Below are 11,504 nucleotides of genomic sequence, written 5' to 3'. Positions count from 1 at the left end.
GTCAAGGTATATACACACCGACGTGTACGCGGGCAGCTGCGAATTATTATGAATAATTGCTCGAGCAACGAGTTAATATTTATTCGATTAATACTTTTCCAAGTCCTGACTTCTTCCATCTTCTTCTTCTTCTTCTTGGGTAGTAGTATTGCTATGCTAAAATTTGTTACAACTCAACGACGACGACGACGACTCGTCTCTCTGCCTGCGCAATCCTCGGTGATTTTGCTCATTACCCTTCGCGCGGACCATAGCCAGCCGGAGCGCAATGTTCAATTTCATAAAACTTTTTATAACGAGCTGTAATGAAATGAAAATTCTCCGTCTCTCTCTCTCGTTTATTTATTTATTTTTGTTCTTCAGCTCTTCGGCTCTTCTCTCTCGATAACGCGCTCGCGAGGCATAAGTAGCAGTTTTACAGCGGGCCAGTGCCAAGTTTTATTTACCTACGTATATATATAATACGCCGCGGCAGTAGCATACAAACACACACACACACAAACATGCATATACGGTATTAAAGATTGGACCCGCAAATGCAGGTCGCCCCGGTGTATAACTAATGAAATTTTAATTCCGATGCACGCGCGCGCTGTATTACAATTTACGCAGCATTATACAAGGAGAGAAAACAAAATTTAAATAGTCCCCTCGAAGCAAACGAACGTGTTCCGCGATAAATCTCGGCGTAAATTTCAAACGTGTATATGTGTGTGAGCTGCTGCGCTCGTATAAGCCCCGGCTCTCTCGCGCTCGCAGCACAGAGCCACGCAACGCTGGAATTTTAATTGAACGTTATAAATGCCGAAAAATTGAAACAAATTATACGCGCAATAAGTTTGCATATTAAAGAAAAAAGTAAAAAAAGAAAAAAAAAGAACCAAGGAAAGAGCGAGTAATTTTTCGAGAAAAAATCGCATCGTGCACTTATGATACGCGCGCGCGAACGATCGTATAATCTTCGCGTGAGAGCTGTGTTGCTGCTGGCCGATGCATGAACTTCGATTCCCTCTCGTATATATAAAGCGAAACGCGCGCGAAATATATATAGGCAGGCACCGAAGAAAGAGGGAAAAGATGTATGGCATCGATTAATTAGTGTGCGCGCGAGCACATAGACTCGCAACGCGCGCGCCGGGACAGATCAAACGTCGGAGGGCCGTCACTTGCTCTCTCTCTCTCTCTCTCTCTCTTTCGCTATATACACTTCGCTTCAGAGCTGCTCCATACAGCATACGTGTTTTATACGATGGCGTATACACACAGTACAGATATATATCGAGAGTTGCCACATATAGCAAAAAGCTCCGGCGTCTATATAAAATCGTCGCTTATTCGCTCTGACTTTTCGCGCGCGCGATTTATCGCTGTCACCTGGCTTGACGACCTCAGTGCACGACGACGCGCGCGCGCGCACGGATGGATAGATATATTTATACGATTTTTTTCTTCTTTACCCGCAGCAGCCCCCTTTTTTTCTATCCATCTCTCTCCGGAGTTTTTCGAAGCTTCACTGCGATTCATCGGGAAATAAAAACTCGATATATATATGCGCGCTCGTGCATATTTATGTGCCTGTCTTATACGACGATACGGTTGTACGCGATGTAAAACACGCAGCGGCTAAGCGGAAAATAAGCGGTTATATGCACTTATGCGCTCGCAGACCGCAGCATGCGCTTCTCGTGTACTTATTACATGTTATAAGGAAAAGCTTACTTGAGTCTTTTATTACGAACGGAGTAGTAGTAAGTAGTCTTCGCAAGGCTTAAGTTTGTTTGCGATCACCATTGCGTCGTCGTCGTCTTTCAGCACGTGGACATTCCTGCGGTATAGAGCAGTGGCTGCGGCGGCTACGGCGGTCACAGGGTGCACGCAGATACACATCCCAAGACCCGATCCGTAATTCGTATACGCCTTTAATTTACAAGCTCCGAGTGCGCAGTGCTCCATACACACACACGCATGCGAATGAGTTTTGCTCTTTTCGCTCTCTCTCTCTGCGACTCGTGCATGTCTAGAGTTAAGGCCAAACTCGTTTATCCTTCCACAAATTTTGCGTTCGACATTCGTGTGCGCTGCAGTTTCTCACTGATGCCAGGCCCGGAGCACAACTGTACACTGTACTGGGCAATGTTTGAAGGATGGATTGAATTTCAAGAGACGATCGAGTGACTCCTTTCTTGTTGTCGATCTGATGCGAGAATGAAAAATTGTTGACATTGTGCAGAATATTTTTTTAAAATTAAAAAACAAATCTCGAATGGAAATGAAAGTAATTACTTTAAAAATTGATAGTTATTTACACTGCAGTTTGATATTTTTCGTCTCGTTGAGTTTAGTTTCAAGCGACGACTCAATTGATGAATGTGAAACTTACTGTAGTTACCTGTGAAAGCGTATTTAAAAGAATCAATAAATGAATTTTTATTCGTTTGAATAATCATTATTTTAGAGAGCTGTGACATTACCTTATATATCTCTAACTTATTGTTTTCTTGAAATCAACTTGAATTTCCCAAAATGTGCATAATTTTCTAGCATTGTAGGTATGCATAATTTAAAATAATAAAATAAAACTTGATTAGATATAAAAATAAATATTTATTTAGGCTCATATACTTTTAAAAAGTAAAAGTAATCTTTTAGCTTCATAAATATTTTGATTCATAAATCTTTTGTTCCTCATAGAAACGATTGAACACATTCTCAAAACATTAGTACCTAATTAAAAAATTATTTATACGATCACTCACTCGTTTAACCTTAATTAGAGTATAAATTACAGTTTGAAATATACATAACTATAACTAGCTTAAAGTACTTCAGGTTGAGCTGGTTGATTAGGTCCGGCAGCTTGTCGCAATCTCTCGAGCTCGTCCATTTGATTTTGAACTGTAGTCGATAATGTTTGTATTTGTTGAAGATATTCTTTTTCGGCTTGCTGCAAATCAATTATTTCGAAATCTCTTATTTCAGCTTCCAATTTGTAAGCAGTAATTATGTCCTCCTAAATTCAATTAAAAAAGTAAATTAACTCAAAGTATATACGTAAGAAAATTGAAATACAAAATATTAACAATCTTTACCTTGTCGCACATTTTTGAAATTTCCTCTCGAAGTGCTTGGATAACCGTATCACGGTTTTTCACCTCTTGCTGCGCCTTTGCAAGTTCTTCGGTTAACTTGTCATTTTTTACACATTGTTTTATATAATCGAGTTCGATAAATGCGGCGTTATTTTCTTTGGGGCCTTGTTTTTTCTCAGCGGCAGGCGTCTCTTCCGAACTATCTAAAAAATCGCTGCTTTGACTTTCGTCGTTTTCCTCTTCTTCGTCACTGCTAGCTTCTTCGCTGTCTTCCGCTTCCTCATCATTTTTTACACCGCTATCTACTTTACAGTCTTTATTATTAAGTTCTACACTATTAAAATCAACGGGCGATTGATTTTTCAATACCGTAAAAATATCGGTTACCCGATCGTAATCAACTAACGTTTGAAGAAGATTTCGTTGTACTTTGGCAGTCACCGTTTCATCCCTTATAATTTGTAATTGAATATCAGTTACGGTTTTTAATTGACTAAACAGCTGGTTGCTATTTTCTTTATCTAGACGTTTGCATTGCAATTCCTTATTACGAATGACAATACTTTTTACATTATTGATGAAATTGGAGCATTTCTGCGTTAGTTCCTCAGGATTTAGATGCTTAAGGCATTGCTCTTGAAAGCATCTGATGAAGTCCAACATCTTTTCCTTTTGACTATTGACGTTCTCCACGTCCACGTCGTTACTATCACATTTCTGTAAAAACAGTAATTAATAGCGTCTACTCTGTGCAACGATGAATAAAATGCGCGTGGCTTACATTTTCCGCTAATTGTTTTAAAAATACGTTCATTTCGGCGAGGTACTTTCCCTCTAAATACTCTTTGTACTTATCGTCCATCAGCGACAGCAACTCCACGTCGTTCGGTATTTTGATATTTTCAATCAACGTGTGAAAAACTTTATGTATCTCCGACATATTTTCGGTGCTCATCGGTTGGACTGGTGTTGCGGCGATTTCGTTGCTCGCCTCGACTGTTTGTGCCTGCAATAAAGATTCGAAATTTCATAAAAAAGTTTTAAATTTTAAATTTTAAATTTTGTAGAAATATAAAAGAGAAAACGTACCGAATTCTTTACCCTCTCGGACAGCAACTTGATCAGATAATTGGCCTCGGTGAATTTTATTCTATAATCCTTGCAAATTTTCATGATCTCGTTCTGCAGGGCCAGCAGCATGTTGAATTGCTTTCTCAGCTCAGTATTTCTTTCCGTCAAAAACTCCTTCAATCTCTCGTTCTCCCACTGCAGCAAGGCGAATTTTTTGTCCTCCGTCGCAGGTGGCGCGTCTGCGCTCATCATTTGTGCGTCCTCCGACGTTGGGGTGTTGGTTTCCGATGCCATCATGTCCACGCTCATCGATTCGTCGGAAGGATCTTGCGCCAAGACTGACGAAAAATTTCCCATTTTTTATTTTTGTATTATATTATAAAATAAACTAACGAATGAAAAAGTAGAGTATAAGTTTTTATCGAGCATAAACGGAACACCATCGAAGTCGGTGCCTTATGGCCAGTGTGTCAACAACGACAATAACAACAACTAAGCGACGTCGCAGTGCATCACTGATTCAACGCGCGACTCGATTCCGCAGCACACCGAACACAAACGTAATCGAACGTTGGGCTACGTTGAAAATATTTATGCAAATCTGCGACGAAACTCGCGGATCGATGCACTGTGCAAAAGAAACAACGTTGATTCGAGAGCATAACCAAACGCAGGGCGAGCTGTACAGCAACAATTGCGATAATAACAAAACGAAAACGCAGAGAGCCGGCGTGTCGCGCCTAACCTCGAAACGAACGACGTTACGATAGACACTGCGTCGTTGTGCGATCCACTTTTCGCGCACTGTGTCGAGCGTGACATTTTTGCCATTAAAAACAGAGTCGAGTCGAGTCGAGAAATCATTACGTTCGCGATAACACAAATAATCGCTCGAGAAAAAAAAGCACGAAGAAGAGCAGCGGCGTATAGTAAACAGAACAATCAACAAAGTATATATGTAGCTCACCTTATCAGTGCGTCGTACAACGAGCAGCAGCAGCAGCAGTCGCGTGAAACGTTCGAAATCGGCAGCAGCAAGTCAACGGCTCGTCGTCGAGGTCTAACAGTCGTCTACTTCGTTGCAGGTGCATCACACGCTCGAACTGGCTCTCACACAGCAGCACTGGGACGAAAAATCAGTCTGCTTCGTTGAACGACTTTTCCTCTTTGTTCTTGTAATCACTGTCGTTGTATAGATGCGTGGACACAAGAAACTGTCGAGGAAACAAAAATAACTTCGATACTTGAGGTCGTGCAGAGTCGTACACGTCGTAACGTTTCGGGGCGCGACCGAATCGATAAGACTCTCTTCTCGCCGAAACTAAAATACAATGTCTGCGATGATGAATTGCTCTTGCGAAGTAAGACGAGCGACTGGTCAAATGTATATATCGCGGGAATACCTTTGTGCGAGAGCGTGCCAATGTTTACGCAGTACAGTGACGACAGCGGCAGCGGCAGTAGCGGCGCGGCAGTGGCCGGCAGCAACTCGATACCTTGCAGATATGAACTACACACACTTATAGGCGTGCGTAACGCGTAGCTTTTGATAGTGTGTGTGTGTATATGATAGCCTACTATCATACTTTTGAAAGTCAAGGCAAAACAAAGTTACGCACACATACTTTGTATATAAACTTGTGCTAACCGTCGAATCGAACGATGCGTTTTCGAGCACTGGATTTCAAACGCGCAGAGCTCAAAACTGACGATCGCGTCATTGTTCGTTGCATCCCGCGCTAATTGGTATTGCGTTCGCACTCCGTCACACATACGTACCTATATCTATTCATTCTGCGTTCTTAAATATGACGTTTGCAACGAGAGTCGCTTCTTCGGAAGTCACCAGTGTATTCTTTTTCTCTATCTTTTCACGCTAACGTATCTATCGCCTCTCGACTCTTTAGACAGTGCACACACGACGCCGGTTGGCGACGACGTTTCGCGCGCCCAATACCGCGAGTGCGTTTCAACGGTTAACCGGCGGCACCTAATAACTGCGCACGTTCCACGCATTTAAATAATTCGCTCGCTCGTTCTTTTTTTTTCACGCGAGAGATAGTAGAGAGACGGTTATTGTTGAGAAAACGTTTTGTTTTGTCTTTGAGTTAATAGCAGTTCGCAACAATGGGCGCGTACCATCGGTCGTGGGCCCGCTACATAATATCATTATATCATTCGAAGCTGTGTAAACGCGACGCACGGTTTACCGTTGCATTTTCGAAAAAGCTCCCGTTCGACGTTTCGCGCGATATAGATGGGATTGTTTCGAAGCCGCGTTTGAAAAAGTTTTCGAGGGAAAAAGTAGAGTGAGTGTGTGTTCGACGAGCGCAGTTCGGTGCATTACGTGCCATTATATAAAAGCCGAGAAGATACGTGTCTCGTGTGTGTTTGTGTTAGTATTTGAGTGTGGTGCAGTACACGTCACACGATAGCCCCGGCTATCTATACGGTATATCATAAGTGTTTAAGGTAATAAGACTTGGGTCGGTGCTGCTGCTGCTGCTGCTGCGCGGGAGTGACGCGGAAGGGAACGCGAGAGAGGCAAAGAAAGAAGTTAAAAGTGTGTACGAGAAGAGCTGCGGTGTGATGTATATAAGAAGCTCGCCCTCGCGCGCGCGCCCGAGAGAGAGAGAGTCTCAAGAGATGACCGTCTAGATAAAAGAGAAGCTAGTAGCGAGGCCGGAGGAGCGAGCGATATTACGTCTTGTGGTATGTGTGTAGTGCGCAGTGCAGTGTATGTGTGCAACATCAGGCAGTCTCTCTCTCTCTCTCTCTCTCCTCGGCCGACTACTACTTTATTCTTGTAGCTCGAAGGCAGCAGCATCTCTTAGACGTAGGTGTATCATGTATATGTATAATATAATACATGTGCACGACGGCACATGGGACAGCGCTTGAGACGCTGCTGCTGACTGCAGTGTTATATGCGGATGATGCGGCGCGGGGGTGTATATAACACTCGTATAGCTGCGGCACAAGAGGATGATCCGCAAGAGGAGAGTACCTCAACCTACCTACCTACCTATCTACCTACCTATCGTGTATTACTTACACCTGTACGGGCACAGGGTAGATGTGTGCGGTCCGCTGTATAATGTATTACGCAGCTTTCGTCGGTGCATAGTAGTACACATTAATACGGAATTCGCGCGCATCGAAGCGCAGTGCATCGTTCTGTGTCTGTGAGTCTGTGTGTGTGCGTGTGTGTAGATAGAGCTTGCGACAACGCAACGGTCAACACGCGATATCACCCCCGAGCAGTGGTCATATGCACCGAGTTCTCGTGTCTATGTGTTTGTTGGTGCATCGATGAGCTTCGTGTATGTGTGCGAGTGTATGCGTTATACGCCGAAACGCAATCGACGACGAGATTATACATAGGGCGCCTATCCGCACGCACAAATTATTGGCGACGAATTCACGTACACACCCTTGCGCGCGCGTGGATGACACAGCTATAAGCTTCCCCGCCCAAAGCTAAGAGAGCGAGAGATATTTAGCTCTCGAATGGAATACGAGAGGCGGTGTTGCTGGCTGCGATCGATCGATTCGTGAATGTATATTGATTCGTAATCAACGAGGCTCCGAGTTCAGAGGTGAGTGTATGCAATATATCATTGACATAGTATACAATTCCATTGAATTTACTCGGAAGTTTTTAGAAACATAAAAGTCTTAAAATTCAATCATTTTTTGAGCCCAGATTGCTCCACAGTAACAATATTAAATTTTTCAAAAGTTTAATCCAATTTTCGAGTACAGTCGCGCGCGATGCAACACAGCGACGCGCGAGCTTACATTGTGTATTTATATGCAACGTGCAGTATATACCTACCTACCTCACGTCGTCGAGCCGAGCCGACTGAGTGAGTGAGTCGTGACACGTCTCGCGCGACTGTATACTCGAGTAGCTCGCAGTCGTCGTCGTCGTGCTGACAGGCATCGGCGGATATACAACATTAATAAATAGAATATAAGCACGTTTAGCTATAGGTATTATATATGAATTCACGTATGGAATGGTATATACGCGACGAATCAGACGTCGACGGCGACTAGCGTTGCATACGTAAAAGCTCGCGCGACTCTACAGCTCCTTCATACGCACCGATGATGAATGTTTTGGTGGTTGCTTTTGTCGCTCACGTAGTACAGAAGCAGCGGCAGCAGCTCCCCCGGCCTGTATATATAGGCATGTCAATCTACATAATGTAGCCGGGCGTAACAGAAGGAGACAGACACGTGAGAGAGAGAGAGAAGGATAGATAGAATCGGAGAATTATTCGCTACATCTACGCACTTTATATTATCTGGAGCCCCTCCGATATCTGCCGAGCTCAGCAGCAGCAGCAGCAGCTCCACGTGAGATGTTGTACGTGCAGCGCTTGTGGCCTCCATGCCTTATATACTACCTCTCTGTATCCGCAACGAAAAAGCAGAAGATGATCTTTGAGCCATCGAACTTCGAACTTCGCCCGAGATTCTATCCTGAATTTTCCATCTGTGCGTCTCTCTTTCTCTCTCTCTCTCTCATCGGGCTGATGATAGTATACAATATACTCGAGAGAGAATCCGGCGCTTTCTAATTGCGCGCTATATTACTAAATTTATCCGATTCCAAGATAAATTTCACTCCAAATTTAACACTATTTTCGAATTATGCTATCAAAAAACGTTAAAATATTTAATAAATATACATTTGAGTTCTAGAAGTATGCATACATATTGTTGTGAGTCTCCTTTGAGACGTCGATATAAGCCTCGCTCTTAACGAGCGAGTACATAAATTACCGCTAGATGGCGCGTGACCGAATTTTCCCAAATCACAAGAGAAATGTCAAAGTTCTAGATACAAAAATAAAAACAAAACAGTTATTTCAGACGCTTAAAGATATTCTTGTAAAAATGTAAAATTACGTTACTATTTTCTCCATTTTATATACACCAAAAAAGTTTTAATACTCGATAATAGATTTTCTTCGTGACCAGTGTTCATTGTTTTTATATCGAACATCGGTAATTTCATAAGTAATCGTAGACTCGCACTCAGCCAACAAGAATTTGTTCCCTTTGGATTTGGAAGCCAACTTTTACTTGAAAATTTTCAATGTCCAAGCCATTGCAATGAATGCACAAATTACTGTCTTGGCGATATAAGCCCTTGATAGCACATCCTTCATGTAACCAACGACGACAATTTTTACACTGATAAATACAATTATTATCCTTTTTTGTTCATCCCAAACACTCATCATTTATAAATACTGATTCTTGCATTAAATACTGAGCAACTTCTATGCGTAATTCGTCGGGTTGAAAGGTATGTTTTTTTGAAAAATTTTTTGCCGTCAAATTCATGTAATGAATAACGCATGAAAATAATTTAGACACGTGGTTCCGAGATTTTGTGGAAGTGGGCCTTGATTACCTTCAAATCGCTTATCCGGTCCGGGGTGAGTTGCGATCCATCCATCGAGCCACTGGTTCGCATATAGTACCCTGTGTACGGATCGATCTTTATTCGAATGTCCATTACCATTGCATTGCGTTGCCATGACGCAGATGCCGTGTTCACAAGACCGTTCCGTAACATAAAAAAAGAGAAATATGGCCGCAGTGCTACCGAATTCTGAAAAGTGTTGCACGCAGCGCGCACTGCACCGAACCTCGATGCACAAAGAGAGCCTCGAAATGTTTTGCTTCGTGACGCGTACTTCGACTCACTCAGCAGCCACTGCAGCAGCGCAAATTATATCCGACGCGATCTCTCGCGATGTTTCGAGCTGCGCGAGGCCTCGGCAGTGTATGGCGCAGTGCAACGCAGTCCAGCTAAAAGATCGCGTGATCGCCTCGTTGTATTTACGCGCAGGGTCCCCGAGGCGTTCGCCAATGACGAAATGCTCTCTCTCTCTCTTCATTCGTATCCTTTTCTCTCTTTCTCTCCGCAGTTACACTCTCGATCTGCTTTAGTTTTTTTTTATCTTCGTTATTTACCTCGCTCGGGCACTGCAATTCTCCTCCTCTGGCATAGCGTAATTTTTGTATCCTTATAATATATATCTATATACAATACCACGCTCCTCGCGTCGAACGAGAGTAAATTAGCCAGTACGACTCTTGAAAAAGAGGAAAAATAAACTCGATCGGCTTCGCAAGAGAAATGTGCGCCTCGGCCGTATGTACGCGGCTTAATAATATGTTTACAACGACTTCTATATACACGTCGCGCGCTGCAATAGTCCAGTCTCGCTCGCTCCGTAACTCTTATCTTCTCGATTCCATCTGCCATTTTCAAATTAATAAAGTCGTACGCGTGTATAATGCCGTAGCGCCTTTTACCCGCTGAGAAAGTGCGCCGCGCTCACTGGCGAATGCATGACCGATTGCAGCGATCGCTCATTACTCCATATGCAGTACGTACGTACACTCCTCGTGTACGTATGTATGCGAGTAAGCTGCAAAAGCTGCAATATAATCTTTAAATAACTGCAGCTCGCGCATCGACCTGCGCGTAAACGTCTATGTATACTGCATGAGGTGCGAAACGGAGAAAAATATCGCGCGAAGGTACAGCGCAGTGTAGGCAATAAAAAGCTTTTCACGCTCGCGTATGCGGCTGCCCTAAAAGGTGAAAAAGAGCCTCCGAATTACGTTCCGGCTGTTGCCGTTGCATCGGTGCCGTTGAGTGCTCTATTGTATACCTATATAACAGCTGCTGCGCCACGAGGGGTATATTTTAATAGTCATCGATACACCTACTCGATATTTTGACACTGGATACTCGTGCTCCTTCTCCACATCACTCCCGATCGTTGCGCGTTGGCTCGTGCTGCGCGTGACACACCGCGTCCACTCGACTTTGTACAACGATCAATTCTGCATGTATAGTGTAAATATTCACAACGTACAATATGGTTGAAAAATTTGTACTATCGCTTGGCGGGTGTGAAATGCCTCTTTTTATCGTGTCGGTGGCTCTTTCAATTCAAAATCGAAGTTAAGAAATCAGTTCGCCTCAAACAATGCGTATACGCAAAGTACCTCGACCGACCGCTACGCGGCTTCATGCTAGTTTCCGAGAAACTTCTACACAAAATACTAAAGATGGGGCTTAATAGGCTATCACTTACTTGTTTAAAAACCTATGGTCTCTTAGATCGTTGGTCACATCTTGCTTTCGTAAAGGGCCTCTTTCATTCATTACGAAGCTAGTGGAATACATATCTTTCGCGTATTAGAAAAAAAAACGTGACCCCAAATTGTAAAAATTAAATTTTACGGGTAACTTAACGGCTGATCTAGCGTTTTACCGTAATTCTTATTAATTTACAATTACCTATC

General features: G+C 43.1%; 1 protein-coding gene across 2 annotated transcripts; it reads right to left on the bottom strand.

Annotated features, from left to right (window-relative positions):
* Nucleotides 1-2,617: 2,617 nt before the first annotated feature.
* LOC106659839 lies at nucleotides 2,618-5,623 on the bottom strand. 2 transcript variants are annotated; one of them, XM_023463066.1, is made up of 6 exons: nucleotides 5,564-5,623; nucleotides 5,128-5,481; nucleotides 4,179-4,498; nucleotides 3,871-4,095; nucleotides 3,090-3,806; nucleotides 2,618-3,010 (listed from the first exon to the last, which is right to left on the bottom strand). In XM_023463066.1, exons 3-6 carry the CDS (start codon nucleotides 4,467-4,469, stop codon nucleotides 2,816-2,818), a joined length of 1,428 nt encoding a protein of 475 aa, XP_023318834.1. In that variant the 5' UTR covers nucleotides 4,470-4,498; nucleotides 5,128-5,481; nucleotides 5,564-5,623; the 3' UTR covers nucleotides 2,618-2,815. The 2 variants fall into 2 exon arrangements, with proteins under 2 accessions (XP_023318834.1, XP_014238042.1); XM_014382556.2 differs by lacking the exon at nucleotides 5,564-5,623 and having other exon boundaries at nucleotides 5,128-5,549.
* Nucleotides 5,624-11,504: the final 5,881 nt, after the last annotated feature.

This window comes from Trichogramma pretiosum, unplaced genomic scaffold, assembly GCF_000599845.2.
Source record: "Trichogramma pretiosum strain Unisexual culture from Peru unplaced genomic scaffold, Tpre_2.0 scaffold19, whole genome shotgun sequence".
In the NCBI taxonomy this organism is placed as follows: domain Eukaryota; kingdom Metazoa; phylum Arthropoda; class Insecta; order Hymenoptera; family Trichogrammatidae; genus Trichogramma; species Trichogramma pretiosum.
This window is presented reverse-complemented; position numbering and strand designations above follow the sequence as displayed.

What these genes read in the sequence shown, in the direction of transcription:
- LOC106659839 (XM_023463066.1), bottom strand. Translation starts at nt 4,469, where the DNA reads ATGAGCGTGGACATGATGGCATCGGAAACCAACACCCCAACGTCGGAG. An exon ending in CCGAGAGGGTAAAGAATTCG is followed by an intron (nt 4,096 to 4,178) that starts GTACGTTTTCTC and finishes TCTTTATTGCAG; the next exon opens with GCACAAACAGTCGAGGCGAG. An exon ending in TAAAACAATTAGCGGAAAAT is followed by an intron (nt 3,807 to 3,870) that starts GTAAGCCACGCG and finishes CTGTTTTTACAG; the next exon opens with AAATGTGATAGTAACGACGT.